Source organism: Sander vitreus, chromosome 18, assembly GCF_031162955.1.
Source record: "Sander vitreus isolate 19-12246 chromosome 18, sanVit1, whole genome shotgun sequence".
In the NCBI taxonomy this organism is placed as follows: domain Eukaryota; kingdom Metazoa; phylum Chordata; class Actinopteri; order Perciformes; family Percidae; genus Sander; species Sander vitreus.
This window is the reverse complement of record NC_135872.1, coordinates 1,360,196-1,384,531: the sequence shown is the minus strand read 5'-3', so window position 1 is coordinate 1,384,531 and position 24,336 is coordinate 1,360,196. Positions and strand designations below refer to the sequence as shown.

The following is a 24,336-nucleotide window of genomic DNA, read 5'->3' as shown; positions in this document are numbered from 1 at the left end:
GAACAGGCTATGACTATGGTAATACAAAATTAATAACTATACAATACAGTGGTGCAAATATGTGTATATAAAATGGTTATGAGGCTTATCCCGTTTTTTAATCATATTCGAGGTTAGATGTTTAAACGGCACACAGATAAACCAGGTTATTCATATCCCCATACAGGCTTTGTGTAAATCACCCTTCTGGATCTGGTTTTGCACCAGCTGCATGATAGATATGTTATTAAAGGTGCTCTAAGCGATGTTGGGTGACGTTACTTCTTGTTGACGTTGGAAGTATTGTCAAACAAGCTCGCCCCCTCCCTCCTCCTCATCCTGTTCCCTCCCCCTCCCTTCCGTGCACTAACCCCCCCAACCCCCCATCCCGTCACTTTATTGGCTGGAAGACTGTTTGTTATGTTTGGTGGTGCAGGTTGGGAGACATGGCAGATCATGCTTACTGACGCTCTATAGTTGTTCACTGTCAAACTAATCTTTTGTGGAGCCACGTGGGACTGTAGTAAATGATGACTCCATAACCCGGGCATTCACATCGCCTGGCGCCAGCAGTGCAGCTGAAAATGCAAGTCTGTCCATTCATTTTTCAATTGCCGATAGTGTGTTTAAGCTTTCGCGAAAGTGGGGCTGGAGGGAGGTGTAGGTCTATTTATGAATCCTACTATGGCCATGCCCTACGAAGCAGCTCGATTGGCTGGGGTTAGGCATTGACCTTGAGTGGTTAAGGTTAAGATAGTCGACTGGTCAGGGGAGAGGCCCTGAACAAATGGGGGTTACTCTAAGGTCCGGGAGCTTTGTGAGGAAACAGCTGGACAGTTTTCCTCTCAGTCCTCCGCCTCTTCTCTTTCTCCGGGAAATGAAACTGCCTTCAAGTGCAAAAACAGACCTCACATCCGTTTCAATGACATTCTGGCTGCACAACCCATGAACATCCTGATGAAATGAGAGTAAATGTATGTGGTTTCTGACTCTATGTGGGGGAGGACATTACGCCACTTTGTTCCAGTACAACAACGCAGGTATGAACTTTCCATTACCCTCAAATGTCATAAAATTGTCAGTATTGTGCTTATTTCAGATCCTACTTAAGCGATATTAACCCTTGTGTTATACATATATATAAAAACACTTTGTGCAGCAGTGACGCAAATACTGCAAATAAACTGAAAGCCCACAGTCGCTTTGGAGCTTGACCAACATCTTGTTTGGTAAATGAAGCTACAACAGGAAACTGTAAATGAGCAGCTGCAGTATTCTGCTCTTGTGGTTAAGTTTAGTGAACTAAGAATTAATATAGTTATTTTTCAGTAACAGTAATAACTAAATGCTTTTAACCCACAGCCTAACTGCACCTATGCAATCTTGTTGACATTATAGCTACTTTTTGAGTTAAAAAAGCAGTAATTATGAATTATTTTGACTAGTTCAGAGGATGTTGAGTGGATCACAGACTGGTATCGGTCAGTTTGGTCAGGATATCCTGTTTTGAAATATTTTTTCAAATGCTATAAAACTGTATTAAACACTGAAAACTCAAGTAGTCATTTGTTTTTCCTGGGAAGAACGTTGTGTTTCCATACGTCCAACGTACATCCATGTTATTTTTTAGGCAATTTGGCGTAATATTCCAGATATAAAAAAATGTTGTCCTCTAAAACATGTCAGTTTTTTCAGTTTCGGGCCTATTTCAGATCCTAATCAGGCGATATTAAAGATCTTCTGACTCCTAATGAGCCTGTGCACCCTCTTAGATCGGCTGACTGTGGCCTGCTGGGCGTTCCCAGAGCCTGACTGGTGACTAAGAACTAAGACGTAATCTGGCTTTTTGCAGTCCGGACCCCCCAAAACCCTGGAATAACCTTCCTGCAGAAACTAGGTCAGCCACATCTATCGTTGCTTTTAATAGTCTTAGAACGGCTTTCTATCTTTGTGTGAATCTTGTTTGATCATTGTAAGAACTGACGCAAACATGACCAATTAAAAGAAGCATTGAAAGCATTGTCATTTTAAAACTGTGTATCATTATGTTTTGTATATTTACATGTATTTGTGTTTGATGAACATCACTTATACATTCAAATATAGCTCTGGGTTTTATTGTATATTTAACAGTTTTATTTTCTAGGAATGGGTGGAAAACACTCCAAATCTAAAGAATCTCCATGTAAGATTGTTAATGAATAACATATTTATTATTTGGAAAACTACATTGTTGCATGATGAATATATTTTTTTTCATAATCTTTTATTTCATCTGAACATGTGTCGTGCATTTGTCAGTTTTTCAGCAAACCATGGAGGGAAATAAACTGGAGGTGAGTGTGTCTGCAACATCAGTGTGACCTTTTTTTAACACCATATGTCACTGCACACATTTACTTATTGTAATTAACTTGTTATGTCTGTTTCCTTGTTTCATGACATCCTGGTTAACTTCCTAGTTGTGTTACACCTTGGCATAGAAAAAATGTAAAGTCTCTATAAAAGTATAGTTTAGACTGTGTAATGTAATGTTTCCTGCCCTGAGCAGAGACAGACAGAGTGCCCTGCAGTACGTGAAGGACTACAGACCTCAGACTGACGGCCAGCAGCTCAGGATTCTCCTTCATGGTCCGGTTGGAGCTGGAAAATCCAGTTTCATCAACTCTGTCCAAAGCGCCTTACATGACCGTATGTACGCCCAGGCTTTGGTGGACAACACCTCTCACAACTGTTTCACCAAAAGGGTATGGCAAACTTTTGATTGCGTTGATAAAGAAAACATATCAAATATAATATGACATCTAAAATATTTTCAAACCCTAATTAAACTTATATTTGTGTTACTTTGACTATTATATACACACGAGCTGCAGAGGTTTCCCCCCGCTGTATCGTGCACAGCTCTCCCTTGTGTTGGGGAGGGGCTTAGGAGACCCTTTTGGGCTGTAGTCAGTCCTGGATCTTCACAATCATACCTACGACATCTTTAAACTTACATGCAGATTTAGGTGGCGTCACTGCCGATCTGCGCATAAATATAGGCTATTAAGGTTTTGGTTATTAGATTCAACTGTATTGTCATTGCACATGTCACAAGTACAGAGCAACGAAATGTAGTTGGTGTCTAACCAGAAGTGCTTAAAGCTCCATTGTGTAATGTTTTGAGTTGATTCTTAGCAAAAACGCCTTCGTTCTTTCACAAATATGTGCTCAATCGTGTGTAATTACGTCCCACCAACTAATCAAAGTATTCTGGTAAGAGCAGAATCTGCCATTCACAATCATTCATTCATTTATTCTGCCATGTAGCGCCTCCATCTCTAAAATACATTAGCCAAAGAGGGACATTCCTCCGCCTTTCGCGCTTTTACACTCAGTGGCACCGTGACGAATGCCAGGGGGGAGATTACTCCATCTTCTGGCAGATTTGAAAGCCTGTTGAAGATGGAGGATCACGCTGAGACTTCACTAACACTAGCTTGCATTTGTTTGGGAACCTGATAGCTGATGTTAGCAATGAAATGGTACCAAAATAACGAAAAACGTAAAACTATCACGGACGAGTTGTACTTCTTTGAATAATACGGCCACCATAGGAGTTAAAACGCGATCAGAATGGGAAAGGCTAGAAAGTCATATTCAGTTGGTTGTCATATACCATTTCACCACTAGATAGATCACTAGCAGTGATTAAATAGCATATTAAATAACATATGCTACAGTATATACATAGAGGAAGGTATGAATGATATAAGTATATAGATATGTGTCTGTATGTGTGTCTATTATTACAGGTAAGTACAGGCTATGAACAGGCTATGACTATGGTAATACAAAATTAATAACTATACAATACAGTGGTGCAAATATGTGTATATAAAATGGTTATGAGGCTTATCCCGTTTTTTAATCATATTCGAGGTTAGATGTTTAAACGGCACACAGATAAACCAGGTTATTCATATCCCCATACAGGCTTTGTGTAAATCACCCTTCTGGATCTGGTTTTGCACCAGCTGCATGATAGATATGTTATTAAAGGTGCTCTAAGCGATGTTGGGTGACGTTACTTCTTGTTGACGTTGGAAGTATTGTCAAACAAGCTCGCCCCTCCCTCCTCCTCATCCTGTTCCCTCCCCCTCCCTTCCGTGCACTAACCCCCCCAACCCCCCATCCCGTCACTTTATTGGCTGGAAGACTGTTTGTTATGTTTGGTGGTGCAGGTTGGCCGGTTTGTTTTTGTTGCCTTTTTTGGAGCCTGGACTGTTTACAGAGACCGCGTTTTTTACAGTGTTTTCAGGGGACAGGCAGCTAGCAGATAGTGAGGATGTTTTTACAGTGTGTTCAGGGGACAGGCAGCTAGCAGATAGTGAGGAGATGTTTTTACAGTGTTTTCAGGGGACAGGCAGCTAGCAGATAGTGAGATGTTTTTTACAGTGTGTTCAGGGGACAGGCAGCTAGCAGATAGTGAGATGTTTTTACAGTGTGTTCAGGGGACAGGCAGCTAGCAGATAGTGAGATGTTTTTTACAGTGTGTTCAGGGGACAGGCAGCTAGCAGATAGTGAGGAGATGGTTGCTGTATGTGACAAAAAATGTTGTAGCCTAAAAAACACGTCATATCGCTTAGAGCACCTTTAAACTGGCCACTAACTTGACTGTCTGGGCTCAATTGGACACTGAATTTGTAGGGAACTGGTTCCTAAAATGCAAAAAAAAGAGAACTAGTATAATATGGTTTACTATATGCTAGCTCTGTAATAATCTAGTCTGTTTTTGCTTATAATGCTAACTGCACTTTTTTATATCTTTATAGTACACAACCTACAAGATCAGAAAAGAAAAAACAGGTACCTTTTACCCCTTTGTCTTCAATGACATCATGGGCCTGGATCCAGACAAAGGTATCCCTGTGAGTGATGTCAAACTGGCTTTGAAGGGACACGTGAAGGAAGATTACAGGGTACAGTTGCTGCAAACTTTGCAGATTGTTTTCCCCACACAATTAGTTAATGTTATTTTGAATACTGTATGTATTTATACATATTGCAACTGTCATTTAACTGGATTTAAATGTGTTTTCCAGTTCAATCCTGAATCAGCGTTGTCAGAAGACGATCAATTCTACAACAAACAGCCAACTAACAACGACAAAGTGCACGTTCTGGTTTGTGTCATCAATGCCAACACATTATCTCAAATGAGTGAAAAAACTGTGGAGAAGATTCGTGACATCAGGATTGAAGCCAGAAAACTGAGTGAGAGCAGAAATCTGTTTATTCTTCTCTACACATTTGTAATACATCCCACTGCTTGAAAAAAAAACATCCTAATGCAGTAATCCTCGCAGAATCTTCTGAGCTGAGAACGCCAGTATCTTCTTAGTACTAGCCATCGTATTTTCTTCCGTTCAGCGAGTAATGACAACAACGGTCCTTCTTGACTACTATCACCACTCTCTGAAGAAAACAAGGACTGACGACAGCGTGCTCTGTGTTTACTACCGTATTTTCTGGACTATAAGTCGCACTTTTTTTCATACTTTGGCTGGTCCTGCAACTTATATATCAAAATATATATAATGTAAGATGTTTTAAATGTTATTTCATGCTGAAAACATTACCGTCTACAGCCGCGAGACCGTCTAGGCTTGTGACGACTATATGCTGCTCCTAAAGACAACTGAGAAAGAAAAGAAGCTGCAGGAGACTGCAGGTAGTAAAACACGCAGCCGAAAACGGTAATCGAGCAGCAGAAGGAGAGTTTGGAGTGAGAGAGAAACTTGTGAGGGACTGGAGAAAAGGTTAGTCTTACTGCAATGAAGAAAACAAAGAAAGCTAGTCGCGCTGAAATCCAGATGGCCAGAGCTGGAGGAAGGAGTCCACAGATGGGTGCTTGAACAACGTGCTGCTGGGAGAGGCTCGTCAACAGTGCAGCTACGTTACGTTAACGTAGAGGACACCTACCGTATTCAGCCCCTTGTTCTGGGGGCTGTTGGGTAGTTTAATAACTGTTAATGTGTTACGTTAACATAGAGGACACCTACCGTAGATTCAGCCCCTTGTTCTGGGGGCTGTTGGGTAGTTTAATAACTGTTAATGTGTTACGTTAACATAGAGGACACCTATCAGTATTCAGCCCCTTTGTTCTGGGGGCTGTTGGGTAGTTTAATAACTGTTAATGTGTTACGTTAACATAGAGGACACCTACCGTATTCAGCCCCTTGTTCTGGGGGCTGTTGGGTAGTTTAATAACTGTTAATGTGTTACGTTAACATAGAGGACACTCTACCGTATTCAGCCCCCTTGTTCTGGGGGGCTGTTGGGTAGTTTAATAACTCTACCTTTCCAGATTAAATGTCTGTTCTTGGTCTTGGATTTTGTGAAATAAATGTCTAAATAAATGCGACTTATAGTCCAGTGAGACTTATATATGTTTTTTTCCTCTTCATGACGCATTTTTTGACTGATGCGACTTATAGTCCGGAGCGACGTATAGTCCGGAAAATACGATATGTCTAGAGAGATGTTCTTCATTTCCGGTTTTCATTTTTTGGGCGACAATACAGATTAGCACCGCCTGCTGTTATGGAGACGTATTACGTCTCGTGTACGCGCAGAACGTACGCTCAAGTCGGCGTTGTTTCGGTGTGTTCCGAGGCACTTTTTGGACCGACTCCGGGAGACGGGAGACGAATGATCAGTCTGACTGCCTTTTCTGCCGACTGTCGGCCGTCGGGTTGGTGTGTCAGAGCCTTTACAGGACTCAGTAGTTTTGTGTTCTCTTTGCAGGGATTCCTCAAGTGGCCATTCTCACCAAGATTGATGAGGTCCATCCTGAAATCAAAGAAAATATACAGAATGTCTACACGGTCAAGTGCCTGAAGGAAAAGGTATGTTTAATTAGTAATATTATGAATTTGCAAAGAGGTGGAGTCACAGATGCATTGGGTTATACGGTCAAAACTTTGACAAAACTGAGGGATCCTCTCAGACCGAGCCTCTGTCCGAGACCCGCAGAGGGATCCTCTCAGACCAAGCCTCTGTCCCAGACCCGCAGAGGGATCCTCTCAGACCGAGCCTCTGTCCCAGACCCGCGGAGGGATCCTCTCAGACCAGGCCTCTGTCCCAGAACCGCGGAGTTGAATCCCCAGGGCAGACTGCGTGGACTGCCATCCGTTGAGACGTGTACAAATGTTTTCAGTTCGTTATGAAACTGTGGCGGGCCATATTTGAGCATGCTGAAACTCATGCCAATGGAAAGGTACGAATAGTCGAAGCTTCCTATTGATCAGCTAAATCAGATTTGGGTCCCCAGTCCTTACAGTATGAGCACTATCTGACATTTTCTCTACCTAAACCGATTCTGATATCCACACTTGGGACACTGACCAGTTCCTCATCAGATACCAGAGATATGTACTCACGAAATAAAGAAAATGTAAAATCCTGCCTATTTTCCCCTCTGCACACGCCTGACCAATCGCTGCACAAAGTGGCCATGATGTTGGATTGTCAACCTATAGTTACAAAAACTGTTGGACATTTCTGACAAGTTGCAGCCCTTATTTTAGAAGCACAATATAAGCAAGTCACCGCAAATGTCATTGTCAACACTTCCAGTTTCACAGTTAAGGCCTACCACTGCCTTCATGGCCAATACCTGATCAGCTTAAAGGACAGTTCTGGCGCAAAATGAACCTAGGGGTTTATAAAACGTGTACCGAGTCGACCGTTGTCTGGGATTTGTTTTCATGCTAATCAAATGTGTCTGTAGCGTTCACATATACAGGCAGGCGCCATCTTGGGAAAACAGCGACCAGTCAAACGACGAATGCCGTGCTTGAGCTATGTTACTGGTTACTGGTTGCACGTCGTTCATCGCCGACTGGTCGGTGTTTTCCGAAGACGGCGGCCCGCCTGTATACGTGAACGCTACTGTCTTTATAATCTATCTTTTAATAAACTGTCTGTACACATGGGCCCACCACCTGTGGGAGGAACCGCTGTCGGGTGCGCTGCCACATGGGTGGCAGTGAAGGTCAGGGGCCTCGACGGACCAGACCCGGGCAGCAGAGGCTGGCTCTGGGGACGTGGAATGTCACCTCTGTGGGGGGAAGGAGCCGGAACTTGTGCGGGAGGTGGAGCGCCACCGGTTAGATCTGGTGGGGCTTACCTCTACGCACAGTCTTGGTTCTGGAACCATACTCCTGGATAGGGGTTGGACTCTTTTCTTCTCCGGAGTTGCCCAGGGTGTGAGGCGCCGGGCGGGTGTGGGGATACTCACAAGCCCCCGGCTGAGCGCCGCTACGTTGGAGTTTAACCCGGTGGACGAGAGGGTCGCCTCCCTACGCCTGCGGGTTGTGGGGGGAAAACTTGACTGTTGTTTGTGCATATGCACCAAACAAGAGTTCAGAGTATTCGGCCTTCTTGGAGACCTTGAGTGGAGTCCTGCATGGGGCTCCAGTTGGGGACTCCATAGTTCTGCTGGGGGACTTCAACGCGCACGTGGGTAATGATGGAGACACATGGAGAGGCGTGATTGGGAGGAACGGCCTCCCTGATCTAAACCAGAGTGGTTGTTTGTTGTTGGACTTCTGTGCTAGTCATGGATTGTCTATAACGAACACCATGTTCGAACATAGGGATGCTCATAAGTGTACTTGGTACCAGAGCACCCTAGGCCAAAGGTCAATGATCGATTTTATAATCGCTTTCATCTGATCTGAGGCCATATGTTTTGGACACTCGGGTGAAGAGAGGGGCGGAGCTGTCAACCGATCACCATCTGGTGGTGAGTTGGGTCAGGGGTGGGGGAAGACTCTGACAGACCTGGTAAGCCCAAACGGGTAGTGCGGGTAAATTGGGAACGCTCTGAGGAGGCCCCTGTCCGACAGACTTTCAACTCACACCTCCGGGCGGAGCTTTTCGTGCATCCCTGTGGAGGCTGGGGGGCATTGAACCCGAGTGGACAATGTTCAAAGTTTCCATTGCTGAAGCTGCGGTGAGGAGCTGTGGTCTTAGGGTCTTAGGTGCCTCAAGGGGCGGTAACCCACGAACACCGTGGTGGACACCGGTGGTCAGGGAAGCCGTCCGATTGAAGAAGGAGTCTTTCCGGGATATGTTATCCCAGACGACTCCGGAGGCAGTTGCAAGGTACCGAAGGGCTCGAAGGGCTGCAGCCTCTGCCGTGAAAGAGGCAAAGCAGCGTGTGTGGGAGAAGTTCGGAGAAGACATGGAGAAGGACTTTCGGTCGGCACCAAGGTGCTTCTGAAAACCGCTCGCCACCTCAGGAGGGGGGAAGCGGGGAACCATCCAAGCTGTGTACAGTAAGGATGGGACGCTGTTGACCTCAACTGAGGAGGCAATAGGGCGGTGGAAGGAGCACTTTGAGGAACTCCTAACCCGACTAATACGCCCTCTATGGTAGAGGCAGAGCTGGAGGATGAGGGGGGGATTGGCATCAATTTCCCTGGTGGAGGTTGCTGAGGTAGTTAAACAACTCCACAGTGGCAAAGCCCCAGGAATTGATGAGATCCGTCCAGAAATGCTTAAAGCTCTGGGTGTGGAGGGGTTGTCTTGGCTGACACGCCTTCAACATTGCGTGAAGTCTGGGACGGTGCCTAAGGAGTGGCAGACCGGGTGGTGGTTCCCTTTTAAAAAGGGGGGACCAGAGGGTGTGTGCCAATTACAGGGGTATCACACTTCTCAGCCTCCCCGGTAAAGTCTACTCCAAGGTGCTGGAAAGGAGGGTTCGGTCGATAGTCGAATCTCAGGTTGAAGAGGAACAATGCGGATTCCGTCCCTGGTCGTGGAACAACGGACCAGATCTTTACTCTGCAAGGATCCTGGAGGGAGCCTGGGAGTATGCCCAACCAGTCTACATGTGTTTTGTGGATCTGGAGAAGGCGTAGTGACCGGGTGCCCCGGGAGATACTGTGGGAGGTGCTGCGGGAGTACGGGGTGAGGGGGGTCCCTTCTCAGGGCCATCCACCCTCTGTACGACCAAAGCGAGAGCTGTGTCCGGGTTCTCGGCAGTAAGTCGGACTCAGCTTTCAGGTGAGAGTTGGCCTCCGCCAGGGCTGCGCTTTGTCACCAATCCTGTTTGTAGTATTTATGGACAGGATATCGAGGCGTAGTCGGGGTGGAGAGGGGCTGCAGTTCGGTGGGCTGGGGATCTCATCGCTGCTTTTTGCAGATGATGTGGTCCTGATGGCATCATCGGCCTGTGACCTTCAGCACTCACTGGATCGGTTCGCAGCCGAGTGTGAAGCGGCTGGGATGAGGATCAGCACCTCTAAATCGGAGGCCATGGTTCTCAGCAGGAAACCGATGGAGTGCCTTCTCCAGGTAGGGAATGAGTCCTTACCCCAAGTGAAGGAGTTCAAGTACCTTGGGGGTCTTGTTCGCGAGTGAGGGGACAATGGAGCTGGGAGATTGGTCGGAGAATCGGCACAGCAGGTGCGGTATTACATTCAATTTATCGCACCGTTAGACGAAAAGAGAGCTGAGCCAGAAGGCAAAGCTCTCAATCTACCGGTCAGTTTTTGTTCCTACCTCACCTATGGTCATGAAGGCTGGGTCATGACCGAAAGAACAAGATCCAGGGTACAAGCGCCGAAATGGGTTTCTCAGGAGGGTAGCTGGCGTCTCCCTTAGAGATAGGGTGAGAAGCTCAGTTATCCGTGAGGAGCTCGGAGTAGAGCCGCTGCTCCTTTGCGCCGAAAGGAGCCAGTTGAGGTGGTTCGGGCATCTGGTAAGGATGCCCCTGGGCGCTCCCTAGGGAGGTGTTCCAGGCACGTCCCAGCTGGGAGGAGGCCTCGGGGAGACCCAGGACTAGGTGGAGGGATTATATCTCTAACCTGGCCTGGGAACGCTCGGATCCCCCAGTCGGAGCTGGTTAATGTGGCCCGGGAAAGGGAAGTTTGGGGTCCCCTGCTGAGCTGCTACCCCGCGACCCGACCCCCGGATAAGCGGATGAAGATGGATGGATGGATGGATGTCTGTACACTTACAATGTTCTCAGTGTTTCTGTTTACATGTAGGAACCGTCATTATGCTCCCGTTGAAGTGTGGTGATATTTTGAGCCTTTTTAGTGGTGTAGAAATAGAGATTTCTTTTTACTTTACCCTCTGCCCTGAAGACTAGCGTTACAAGCTAATCAGTGGTTCGCGCTAGCTTGTTTCAAGCTACATACACATTTGATTAGCATGAAAACACATCCCAGAGAACGGTCGACTCAGTACACATCTGTTACTAAACCCCTAGGATCATTTTGCACAGCAATTGTCCTTTAATAAAATCAGTATTAGTCCAAAAGCCTTGGTTGTTCTGAGCTGTCATTTCTTTTTGTTAACGTAGATGGAGCTGTTCAGTGCCACAGTGGGAATTCCCATGAACTGCATCTTCCCTGTGAAGAACTACGAGTCAGAAATCGACCTCAACAGTGACGTTGACGCACTGATCCTGAGCGCCATGAAACACATCATCAACTTCGGAGACGACTACATCAACTTCAACAATGATCAGTCTGAAGGATGAGACTGACCAGGTTTGATCAGAGCATGAAAAGGCTGTATTCCATGATGTCAAAGAAAGTACCTGCGACACTTTCCAGCAGGATTTCCAACTATCTTTTTGCTTACTGCACCATTTGTGTTTTACTTTAAAGCACGTGTGTCGAGTTTAGTTTATTGACATGCTTTTATTCCAAAAAAGTCAAATATCTTTGCCTGTATTATTGCATATCTCATATAGTCTTCTCACGTACAGTTTGGTCTACAGTGCTCTAAAAAAGTCAGCAAAAAAGCTCCTTAGCCATCATAGATTTAAGCAAATCAAGCAAAACATATTACATATAATATACATAATTACCTTTTTAATAGCAGCGACCACACAGCTGACTCCCAACGCAACCTGTTTAACAGCCTGAATATGAAAACTATTTCTGGGGGAATTTCTGCAGTCAGTTTCCTGTCTTTTTGGTTTGGCAAACATTAAAGCTCCCATCTTATGCTCATTTTCAGGTTCATAACTGTATTTAGAGGTTGTACCAGAATAGGTTTACATGGTTTAATTGTCAAAAAACACCATATTTTAGTTGTACTGCTCATTGCTGCAGCTCCTCTTTTCACCCTGTGTTCAGGTCTCTGTTTTAGCTACAGAGTGAGACCTCTTTTCTTCTTCTTCTTCTGTACTATCTTTGATTGCACATGCTCAGTAGCTCAGATGTAGAGCATGTCAGCTAGCTAGCTCCATAGACAGTAAAAGAAAGGCTGTTTCTCCACCTTCAGTCAGTTACAAGGCAGGATTAGCTGGGAGACTTCTTCTAAATGAGGGCGCACATGGAAGTAGTTCTTTTGGAGATGATGGTGAACTGGTGTGTGTTGTAGCAGTGCTTTGCTATTGAGAACGAGGTAGCATGCTAGCATTGTTTAAAGTAAAAAACAATATATTTGGGTATTATAGGAGTTCAACACTCAACCGCTCAGTTAATCTGCTTCTTTAGGAATGTGTAGGTTTGGTTTTATTACATTTAAATGACCTATCATGACCTTTCATTTGTTGTATCTTCAATGATCTAACAGAGCAATTAGTGTCTCCATCTTTATAACTAGTTTTGTTTATCACATTAACAATTAACTTCATTTTGAAGCCCACATTACTTTGTATTATTCAAACAGATCCCAAACATACCATAATAGTTCAGGCTGCATCTATAAAACCAAGTCTTGTGTTATAATATTTCACCCGATGTATCCAACATGTAGCTTCAATAACCAGCTAACATTCAATAAATCTGCTTTTTCAACCTTCAACACAATGTGATTCCTTTTTAAGAGTCATGTTTCCACATGTAAACATGTTAAACTACACATTAAAGACTATTGGAGTCAAAGCAACACGTTCTCACGACAGTTCGTGAAATGGTCACGTTGTTTTTAATCTATTGAGTCGTGTACACGGGCGCATTTATGTCGTTTCTTTTCATGGTGGTCAGCACGTAATGGGAAGCATCTATACGGAGGTTGGGTTTAGGAATAGAAGAACGGGGAAAGGACATGTCCCACGATCTCCCGTCTCCTGGGTGAAAGTCCTGTGTTGTTTGACCCATCCACCACCCCGCAACCAACCTCCGTACGCGGCATTTCAGCTTTCCATACTACTCGCTACCGTAGTTGTGCTGTGATCACGACATATGCTTCCCATTGAAGTACATTAGTTAACAAAACGTGCTGACCAAAAAAACGAGATAAACGTCCACGTGAACACGATTCAATAGATTAAATAACGTGACCATTTCACGAACTGCCGTGAGACTGGGTTGGTCAAAGATCATTTTCCAGTTACGTTGATTAAAATACAATGCAACAGGAAGCTTTAATATATTTGTTTGGTAATTGGGACCTCAGAGAAATACTTTCTGATGATGTGATGAATTAAAGATTATACCTCATCCTCTATTTTGATGTAACAGCGCCTCCCACAGACGGGAATACATCATTACAGTTTTTAGGAGATTGTTTTCAGCTTTCAGGGACAGAAATGATGTAGGCCTATATAGCATTTAGTCATTTAGCCTTTCAATAATTGAACTTCTAAAACTCATAATCACAAGTTAACGGAGCAAGATGTACTTCCATGAAACAGCATTCACTTCTTCAACATAAAGCTGTTGTTGTAAAGCAACGTATAGATCAGAGGTCTCCAACCGTTTCTTCATCTGAGGGCTACTTAAAAAAACCCTGAAGTGGCCAAGAGCTACTTTGCATCACACCGCTTACATTTATTTACGTAACACACATAAGCTGAATGAAGCTGTTTGTACACGGATACAATTGCAAAACCCAAAGCTGATGAAAAATCTTCACTTCATGTCAAGGTTCATGACTATTTTATACTTCTTTACTAAATAAATACTATCAAAGACATCACATGACAGAAACTAAAGGCATAGGCACTTGTCAGGCACACCTGTCCTACATGCAGTACAAAACAGCAGCCAACGGCCTTCATAAAGCTTATTATGTTCAGCTGTCAACAATGGATTTAGATATTTCTTGATTCAAATGTATAGTCACTAGATGCTGCAGTTAGTTTGGCTAGCGGCCTGATGAACTGCTACCATTATCAGACTTTTGTGATTGGGATCTAAGCCATTTGTGCATCATCACTGACACAATGAAAAGTAAACCCAGTTATCAGGCTACAGATCTGTGCCTCACTATAAAAAAGTTAACTGTAATGTAGAAATACTGTAGTATTACTACTATAATACTTAAAGGTCCCATGGCATGAAAATGTCCCTTTATGAGGTTTTTTAACATTAATAGTGAGTTCCCCCAGCCTGCCTATGGCCCCCCAGTGGCTAGAAATGGTGATAGGTGTAAACCGAGCCCTGGGTATCCTGCTCTGCCTTTGAGAAAATGAAAGCTCAGATGGGCCGATCAGGAGTCAAGGAGACTTAAGATACAGTATTAGGGGACCACTAAGGTCTATATAAAAGAGACTTCAGATACAGTATTAGGGGACCACTAAGGTCTATATAAAAGAGACTTCAGATACAGTATTAGGGGACCACTAAGGTCTATATAAAAGAGACTTCAGATACAGTATTAGGGGGACCACTAAGGTCTATATAAAAGAGACTTCAGATACAGTATTAGGGGGACCACTAAGGTCTATATAAAGAGACTTCAGATACAGTATTAGGGGACCACTAAGGTCTATATAAAAGAGACTTCAGATACAGTATTAGGGGACCACTAAGGTCTATATAAAAGAGACTTCAGATACAGTATTAGGGGACCACTAAGGTCTATATAAAAGAGACTTCAGATACAGTATTAGGGGACCACTAAGGTCTATATAAAAGAGACTTCAGATACAGTATTAGGGGGACCACTAAGGTCTATATAAAAGAGACTTCCAGATACAGTATTAGGGGACCACTAAGGTCTATATAAAAGAGACTTCAGATACAGTATTAGGGGACCACTAAGGTCTATATAAAAGAGACTTCAGATACAGTATTAGGGGGACCACTAAGGTCTATATAAAAGAGACTTCAGATACAGTATTAGGGGACCACTAAGGTCTATATAAAAGAGACTTCAGATACAGTATTAGGGGACCACTAAGGTCTATATAAAAGAGACTTCAGATACAGTATTAGGGGGGACCACTAAGGTCTATATAAAAGAGACTTCAGATACAGTATTAGGGGACCACTAAGGTCTATATAAAAGAGACTTCAGATACAGTATTAGGGGACCACTAAGGTCTATATAAAAGAGACTTCAGATACAGTATTAGGGGGACCACTAAGGTCTATATAAAAGAGACTTCAGATACAGTATTAGGGGGACCACTAAGGTCTATATAAAAGAGACTTCAGATACAGTATTAGGGGGACCACTAAGGTCTATATAAAAGAGACTTCAGATACAGCATTAGGGGACCAGTAAAGGTCTATATAAAAGCATCCCTCTTTCTTCTTTCATATCTCAGCTTTCTATACAATAAAGGCTGAAATGCCCTCCCAAGAGTAAGATTTTTGTTTACGCCTTAAATGTGATGTGTGGGTCTCAAATGAAACTGTAGCAAGAAGTTTAGTTGTTATAAAATGAATGATACTGTCTCTTTACATAAAATAAAACTGCTTTGAAAAGAGAAAACGAACATCCTGATGAAAATGAAAGTAAATGTATGTGGTTTCTGGTCTCTATGTGGGGGAGGATCACTTACTGACAGCTACTTACATTACGCTCACTTTGTTCCAGTACAACAACGCAGGTATGAACTTTCCATTACCCTCAAATGTCATAAAATTGTCAGTATTGTGCTTATTTCAGATCCTACTTAGGCGATATTAACCCTTGTGTTATACATATATATATAAAAAACACTTTGTGCAGCAGTGACGCAAATACTGCAAATAAACTGAAAGCCTACAGTCGCTTTGGAGCTTGACCAACATCGTGTTTGGTAAATGAAGCTACAACAGGAAACTGTAAATGAGCAGCTGCAGTATTCTGCTCTTGTGGTTAAGTTTAGTGAACTAAGAATTAATATAGTCATTTTTCAGCAATCCATCCATCCAACTCCATCTTCATCCGCTTATCCGGGTCGAACTCGCGGGGTAGCAGCCCAGCAGGGGACCCCTAAACTTCCCTTTCCCGGGCCACATTAACCAGCTCCGACATGGGGGATCCCGAGGCGTCCCAGGCCAGGTTAGAGATATAATCCCTCCACCTAGTCCTGGGTCTCCCGAGGCCTCCTCCCAGTAACAGTAATAACCAAATGCTTTTTAACCCACAGCCCAACTGCACCTATGCAATCTGTTGACATTATAGCTACTTTTTGAGTTAAAAAAGCAGTAATTATGAATTATTTTGACTAGTTCAGAGGATGTTGAGTGGATCACAGACTGGTATCGGTCAGTTTGGCTCAGGATATCCTGTTTTGAAATATTTTTTCAAATGCTATAAAACTGTATTAAACACTGAAAACTCAAGTAGTCATTTGTTTTTCCTGGGAAGAACGTTGTGTTTCCATACGTCCAACGTACATCCATGTTATTTTTTAGGCAATTTGGCGTAATATTCCAGATATAAAAAATGTTGTCCTCTAAAAACATGTCAGTTTTTTTCAGTTTCGGGCCTATTTCAGATCCTAATCAGGCGATATTAAAGATCTTCTGACTCCTAATGAGCCTGTGCACCCTCTTAGATCGGCTGACTGTGGCCTGCTGGGCGTTCCCAGAGCCTGACTGGTGACTAAGAACTAAGACGTAATCTGGCTTTTGCAGTCCGGACCCCCAAAACCCTGGAATAACCTTCCTGCAGAAACTAGGTCAGCCACATCTATCGTTGCTTTTAATAGTCTTAGAACGGCTTTCTATCTTTGTGTGAATCTTGTTTGATCATTGTAAGAACTGACGCAAACATGACCAATTAAAAGAAGCATTGAAAGCATTGTCATTTTAAAACTGTGTATCATTATGTTTTGTATATTTACATGTATTTGTGTTTGATGAACATCACTTATACATTCAAATATAGCTCTGGGTTTTATTGTATATTTAACAGTTTTATTTTCTAGGAATGGGTGGAAAAAACTCCAAATCTAAAGAATCTCCATGTAAGATTGTTAATGAATAACATATTTATTATTTGGAAAACTACATTGTTGCATGATGAATATATTTTTTTCATAATCTTTTATTTCATGTGAACATGTGTCGTGCATTTGTCAGTTTTCAACAAACCATGGAGGGAAATAAACTGGAGGTGAGTGTGTCTGCAACATCAGTGTGACCTTTTTTTAACACCATATGTCACTGCACACATTTACTTATTGTAATTAACTTGTTATGTCTGTTTCCTTGTTTCATGACATCCTGGTTAACTTCCTAGTTGTGTTACACCTTGGCATAGAAAAAATGTAAAGTCTCTATAAAAGTATAGTTTAGACTGTGTAATGTAATGTTTCCTGCCCTGAGCAGAGACAGACAAGGGGCCCTGCAGTACGTGAAGGACTACAGACCTCAGACTGACGGCCAGCAGCTCAGGATTCTCCTTCATGGTCCGGTTGGAACTGGAAAATCCAGTTTCATCAACTCTGTCCAAAGCGTCTTACATGACCGTATGTACGCCCAGGCTTTGGTGGACAACTTTCACAACTGTTTCACCAAAAGGGTATGGCAAACTTTTGATTGCGTTGATAAAGAAAACATATCAAATATAATATGACATCTAAAATATTTTCAAACCCTAATTAAACTTATATTTGTGTTACTTTGACTATTATATACACACGAGCTGCAGAGGTTTCCCCCCGCTGTATCGTGCACAGCTCTCCCTTGTGTTGGGGAGGGGCTTAGAAGACCCTTTTGGGCTGTAGTCAGTCCTGGATCTTCACAATCATACCTACGACATCTTTAAACTTACATGCAGATTTAGGTGGCGTCACTGCCGATCTGCGCATAAATATAGGCTATTAAGGTTTTGGTTATTAGATTCAACTGTATTGTCATTGCACATGTCACAAGTACAGAGCAACGAAATGTAGTTGGTGTCTAACCAGAAGTGCTTAAAGCTCCATTGTGTAATGTTTTGAGTTGATTCTTAGCAAAAACGCCTTCGTTCTTTCACAAATATGTGCTCAATCGTGTGTAATTACGTCCACCAACTAATCAAAGTATTCTGGTAAGAGCAGAATCTGCCATTCACAATCATTCATTCATTTATTCTGCCATGTAGCGCCTCCATCTCTAAAATACATTAGCCAAAGAGGGACATTCCTCCGCCTTTCGCGCTTTTACACTCAGTGGCACCGTGACGAATGCCAGGGGGAGATTACTCCATCTTCTGGCAGATTTGAAAGCCTGTTGAAGATGGAGGATCACGCTGATACTTCACTAACATTAGCTTGCATTTGTTTGGGAACCTGATAGCTGATGTTAGCAATGAAATGGTACCAAAATAACGAAAACGTAAAACTATCACGGACGAAGTTGTACTTCTTTGAATAATACGGGTTAGGGTTTGTTTTTGTTGCCTTTGTTGGAGCCTGGACTGTTTACAGAGACCGCGTTTTTTACAGTGTGTTCAGGGGACAGACAGCTAGCAGATAGTGAGATGTTTTTACAGTGTGTTCAGGGGTCAGGCAGCTAGCAGATAGTGAGATGTTTTTACAGTGTGTTCAGGGGACAGGCAGCTAGCAGATAGTGAGGAGATGTTTTTTACAGTGTTTTCAGGGGACAGGCAGCTAGCAGATAGTGAGGAGATGTTTTTACAGTGTGTTCAGGGGTCAGGCAGCTAGCAGATGGTGAGATGTTTTTTACAGTGTGTTCAGGGGACAGGCAGCTAGCAGATAGTGAGATGTTTTTACAGTGTGTTCAGGGGACAGGCAGCTAGCAGATAGTGAGGAGATGTTTTTACAGTGTGTTCAGGGGACAGGCAGCTAGCAGATAGTGAGGAGATGGTTGCTGTATGTGACAAAAAATGTTGTAGCCTAAAAAACACGTCATATCGCTTAGAGCACCTTTAAACTGGCCACTAACTTGACTGTCTGGGCTCAATTGGACACTGAATTTGTAGGGAACTGGTTCCTAAAATGCAAAAAAAAGAGAACTAGTATAATATGGTTTACTATATGCTAGCTCTGTAATAATCTAGTCTGTTTTTGCTTATAATGCTAACTGCACTTTTTTTATATCTTTATAGTACACAACCTACAAGATCAGAAAAGAAAAAACAGGTACCTTTTACCCCTTTGTCTTCAATGACATCATGGGCCTGGATCCAGACAAAGGTATCCCTGTGAGTGATGTCAAACTGGCTTTGAAGGGACACGTGAAGGAAGATTACAGGGTACAGTTGCTGCAAACTTTGCAGATTGTTTTCCCCACACAATTAGTTAATGTTATTTTGAATACTGTATGTATTTATACATATTGCAACTGTCATTTAACTGGATTTAAATGTGTTTTCCAGTTCAATCCTGAATCAGCGTTGTCAGACGACGATCAATTCTACAACGAACAGCCAACTAACAACGACAAAGTGCACGTTCTGGTTTGTGTCATCAATGCCAACACATTATCTCAAATGAGTGAAAAAACTGTGGAGAAGATTCGTAACATCAGGATTGAAGCCAGAAAACTGAGTGAGAGCAGAAATCTGTTTATTCTTCTCTACACATTTGTAATACATCCCACTGCTTGAAAAAAAAACATCCTAATGCAGTAATCCTCGCAGAATCTTCTGAGCAGACAACGGCAGTATCTTCTTAGTACTAGCCATCGTATTTTCTTCCGTTCAGCGAGTAATGACAACAACGGTCCTTCTTGACTACTATCACCACTCTCTGAAGAAAACAAGGACTGACGACAGCGTGCTCTGTGTTTACTACCGTATTTTCTGGACTATAAGTCGCACTTTTTTTCATACTTTGGCTGGTCCTGCAACTTATATATCAAAATATATATAATGTAAGATGTTTTAAATGTTATTTCATGCTGAAAACATTACCGTCTACAGCCGCGAGAGGCGCTCTAGGCTTGTGAGGACTATATGCTGCTCCTAAAGACAACTGAGAAAGAAAAGAAGCTGCAGGAGACTGCAGGTAGTAAAACACGCAGCCGAAAGCGGTAATCGAGCAGCAGAAGGAGAGTTTGGAGTGAGTGAGAAACTTGGGACTGGCGAAAAGGTTAGTCTTACTGCAATGAAGAAAACAAAGAAAGCTAGTCGTGCTGAAATCCAGATGGCCAGAGCTGGAGGAAGGAGTCCACAGATGGGTGCTTGAACAACGTGCTGCTGGGAGAGGCTCGTCAACAGAGCTGTTACGTTACGTTAACATAGCGGACACCTACCGTATTCAGCCCCTTGTTCTGGGGGCTGTTGGGTAGTTTAATAACTGTTAATGTGTTACGTTAACATAGAGGACACCTACCGTATTCAGCCCCTTGTTCTGGGGGCTGTTGGGTAGTTTAATAACTCTGCCTTTCCAGATTAAATGTCTGTTCTTGGTCTTGGATTTTGTGAAATAAATGTCTAAATAAATGCGACTTATAGTCCAGTGAGACTTATATATGTTTTTTTCCTCTTCATGACGCATTTTTTGACTGATGCGACTTATAGTCCGGAGCGACGTATAGTCCGGAAAATACGATATGTCTAGAGAGATGTTCTTCATTTCCGGTTTTCATTTTTTGGGCGACAATACAGATTAGCACCGCCTGCTGTTATGGAGACGTATTACGTCTCGTGTACGCGCAGAACGTACGCTCAAGTCGGCGTTGTTTCGGTGTGTTCCGAGGCACTTTTTGGACCGACTCCGGGAGACGGGAGACGAATGATCAGTCCGACTGCCTTTTCTGCCGACTGTCGGCCGTCGGGTTGGTGTGTCAGAGCCTTTACAGGACTCAGTAGTTTTGTGTTCTCTTTGCAGATATTCCTCAAGTGGCCATTCTCACCAAGATTGATGAGGTCTGTCCTGAAATCAAAGACGATATACAGAATGTCTACAAGGTCAAGTACCTGAAGGAAAAGGTATGTTTAATTAGTAATATTATGAATTTGCAAAGAGGTGGAGTCACAGATGCATTGGGTTATACGGTCAAAACTTTGACAAAACTGAGGGATCCTCTCAGACCGAGCCACTGTCCCAGACCCGCAGAGGGATCCTCTCAGACCGAGCCTCTGTCCCAGACCCGCAGAGGGATCCTCTCAGACCGAGCCTCTGTCCCAGACCCGCAAAGGGATCCTCTCAGACCGAGCCTCTGTCCCAGACCCGCAGAGGGATCCTCTCAGACCGAGCCTCTGTCCCAGACCCGCAGAGGGATCCTCTCAGACCGAGCCTCTGTCCCAGAACCGCGGAGTTGAATCCCCAGGGCAGACTGCGTGGACTGCCATCCGTTGAGACGTGTACAAATGTTTTCAGTTCGTTATGAAACTGTGGCCGTATTTGAGCATGCTGAAACTCATGCCAATGGAAAGGTACGAATAGTCGAAGCTTCCTATTGATCAGCTAAATCAGATTTGGGTCCCCAGTCCTTACAGTATGAGCACTATCTGACATTTTCTCTACCTAAACCGATTCTGATATCCACACTTGGGACACTGACCAGTTCCTCATCAGATACCAGAGATATGTACTCACGAAATAAAGAAAATGTAAAATCCTGCCTATTTTCCCCTCTGCACACGCCTGACCAATCGCTGCACAAAGTGGCCATGATGTTGGATTGTCAACCTATAGTTACAAAAACTGTTGGACATTTCTGACAAGTTGCAGCCCTTATTTTAGAAGCACAATATAAGCAAGTCACCGCAAATGTCATTGTCAACACTTCCAGTTTCACAGTTAAGGCCTACCACTGCCTTCATGGCCAATACCTGATCAGCTTAAAGGACAGTTCGGGCGCAAAATGATCCTAGGGGTTTATAAAACGTGTACCGAGTCGACCGTTGTCTGGGATTTGTTTTCATGCTAATCAAATGTGTCTGTAGCGTTCACATATACAGGCAGGCGCCATCTTGGGAAAACAGCGACCAGTCAAACGACGAATGCCGTGCTTGAGCTATGTTACTGGTTACTGGTTGCACGTCGTTCATCGCTCGACTGGTCGGTGTTTTCCGAAGACGGCGGCCGCCTGTATACGTGAACGCTACTGTCTTTATAATCTATCTTTTTAATAAACTGTCTGTACACTTACAATGTTCTCAGTGCTTCTGTTTACATGTAGGAACCGTCATTATGCTCCCGTTGAAGTGTGGTGATATTTTGAGCCTTTTTAGTGGTGTAGAAATAGAGATTTCTTTTTACTTTACCCTCTGCCCTGAAGACTAGCGTTACAAGCTAATCAGTGGTTCGCGCTAGCTTGTTTCAAGCTACATACACATTTGATTAGCATGAAAACACATCCCAGAGAACGGTCGACTCAGTACACATCTGTTACTAAACCCCTAGGATCATTTTGCACAGCAATTGTCCTTTAATAAAATCAGTATTAGTCCAAAAGCCTTGGTTGTTCTGAGCTGTCATTTCTTTTGTTATGTAGATGGAGCTGTTCAGTGCCACAGTGGGAATTCCCATGAACTGCATCTTCCCTGTGAAGAACTACGAGTCAGAAATCGACCTCAACAGTGACGTTGACGCACTGATCCTGAGCGCCATGAAACACATCATCAACTTCGGAGACGACTGCATCAACTTCAACAATGATCAGTCTGAAGGATGAGACTGACCAGGTTTGATCAGAGCATGAAAAGGCTGTATTCCATGATGTCAAAGAAAGTACCTGCGACACTTTCCAGCAGGATTTCCAACTATCTTTTTGCTTACTGCACCATTTGTGTTTTACTTTAAAGCACGTGTGTCGAGTTTAGTTTATTGACATGCTTTTATTCCAAAAAAGTCAAATATCTTTGCCTGTATTATTGCATATCTCATATAGTCTTCTCACGTACAGTTTGGTCTACAGTGCTCTAAAAAAGTCAGCAAAAAAGCTCCTTAGCCATCATAGATTTAAGCAAATCAAGCAAAACATATTACATATAATATACATAATTACCTTTTTAATAGCAGCGACCACACAGCTGACTCCCAACGCAACCTGTTTAACAGCCTGAATATGAAAACTATTTCTGGGGGGAATTTCTGCAGTCAGTTTCCTGTCTTTTTGGTTTGGCAAACATTAAAGCTCCCATCTTATGCTCATTTTCAGGTTCATAACTGTATTTAGAGGTTGTACCAGAATAGGTTTACATGGTTTAATTGTCAAAAAACACCATATTTTAGTTGTACTGCTCATTGCTGCAGCTCCTCTTTTCACCCTGTGTTCAGGTCTCTGTTTTAGCTACAGAGTGAGACCTCTTTTCTTCTTCTTCTTCTGTACTATCTTTGATTGCACATGCTCAGTAGCTCAGATGTAGAGCATGTCAGCTAGCTAGCTCCATAGACAGTAAAAGAAAGGCTGTTTCTCCACCTTCAGTCAGTTACAAGGCAGGATTAGCTGGGAGACTTCTTCTAAATGAGGGCGCACATGGAAGTAGTTCTTTAGTAGATGATGGTGAACTGGTGTGTGTTGTAGCAGTGCTTTGCTATTGAGAACGAGGTAGCATGCTAGCATTGTTTAAAGTAAAAAACAATATATTTGGGTATTATAGGAGTTCAACACTCAACCGCTCAGTTAATCTGCTTCTTTAGGAATGTGTAGGTTTGGTTTTATTACATTTAAATGACCTATCATGACCTTTCATTTGTTGTATCTTCAATGATCTAACAGAGCAATTAGTGTCTCCATCTTTATAACTAGTTTTGTTTATCACATTAACAATTAACTTCATTTTGAAGCCCACATTACTTTGTATTATTCAAACAGATCCCAAACATACCATAATAGTTCAGGCTGCATCTATAAAACCAAGTCTTGTGTTATAATATTTCACCCGATGTATTCAACATGTAGCTTCAATAACCAGCTAACATTCAATAAATCTGCTTTTTCAACCTTCAACACAATGTGATTCCTTTTTAAGAGTCATGTTTCCACATGTAAACATGTTAAACTACACATTAAAGACTATTGGAGTCAAAGCAACACGTTCTCACGCCAGTTCGTGAAATGGTCACGTTGTTTTTAATCTATTGAGTCGTGTACACGGGCGCATTTATGTCGTTTCTTTTCATGGTGGTCAGCACGTAATGGGAAGCATCTATACGGAGGTTGGGTTTAGGAATAGAAGAACGGGGAAAGGACATGTCCCACGATCTCCCGTCTCCTGGGTGAAAGTCCTGTGTTGTTTGACCCATCCACCACCCCGCAACCAACCTCCGTACGCGGCATT

General features: G+C 43.1%; 2 protein-coding genes across 2 annotated transcripts; both read left to right on the top strand.

The window, feature by feature from the left end:
- Positions 1 to 1,829: 1,829 nt before the first annotated feature.
- LOC144533789 (interferon-induced protein 44-like) lies at positions 1,830 to 12,803 on the top strand. Its single transcript, XM_078275351.1, has 8 exons — positions 1,830 to 1,876; positions 2,126 to 2,164; positions 2,282 to 2,315; positions 2,531 to 2,726; positions 4,797 to 4,943; positions 5,067 to 5,238; positions 6,772 to 6,872; positions 11,342 to 12,803. The coding sequence occupies exons 2-8, from the start codon at positions 2,128 to 2,130 to the stop codon at positions 11,519 to 11,521; spliced, it is 867 nt and encodes a 288-aa protein (XP_078131477.1). The 5' UTR covers positions 1,830 to 1,876; positions 2,126 to 2,127; the 3' UTR covers positions 11,522 to 12,803.
- A 2,873-nt stretch (positions 12,804 to 15,676) lies between these two features.
- On the top strand, positions 15,677 to 24,010 carry LOC144533790 (interferon-induced protein 44-like). Its single transcript, XM_078275352.1, has 9 exons — positions 15,677 to 15,775; positions 16,712 to 16,834; positions 17,084 to 17,122; positions 17,238 to 17,271; positions 17,487 to 17,679; positions 19,210 to 19,356; positions 19,480 to 19,651; positions 20,936 to 21,036; positions 22,548 to 24,010. Exons 3-9 carry the CDS (start codon positions 17,086 to 17,088, stop codon positions 22,725 to 22,727), a joined length of 864 nt encoding a protein of 287 aa, XP_078131478.1. The 5' UTR covers positions 15,677 to 15,775; positions 16,712 to 16,834; positions 17,084 to 17,085; the 3' UTR covers positions 22,728 to 24,010.
- The last annotated feature ends 326 nt before the right edge of the window (positions 24,011 to 24,336 follow it).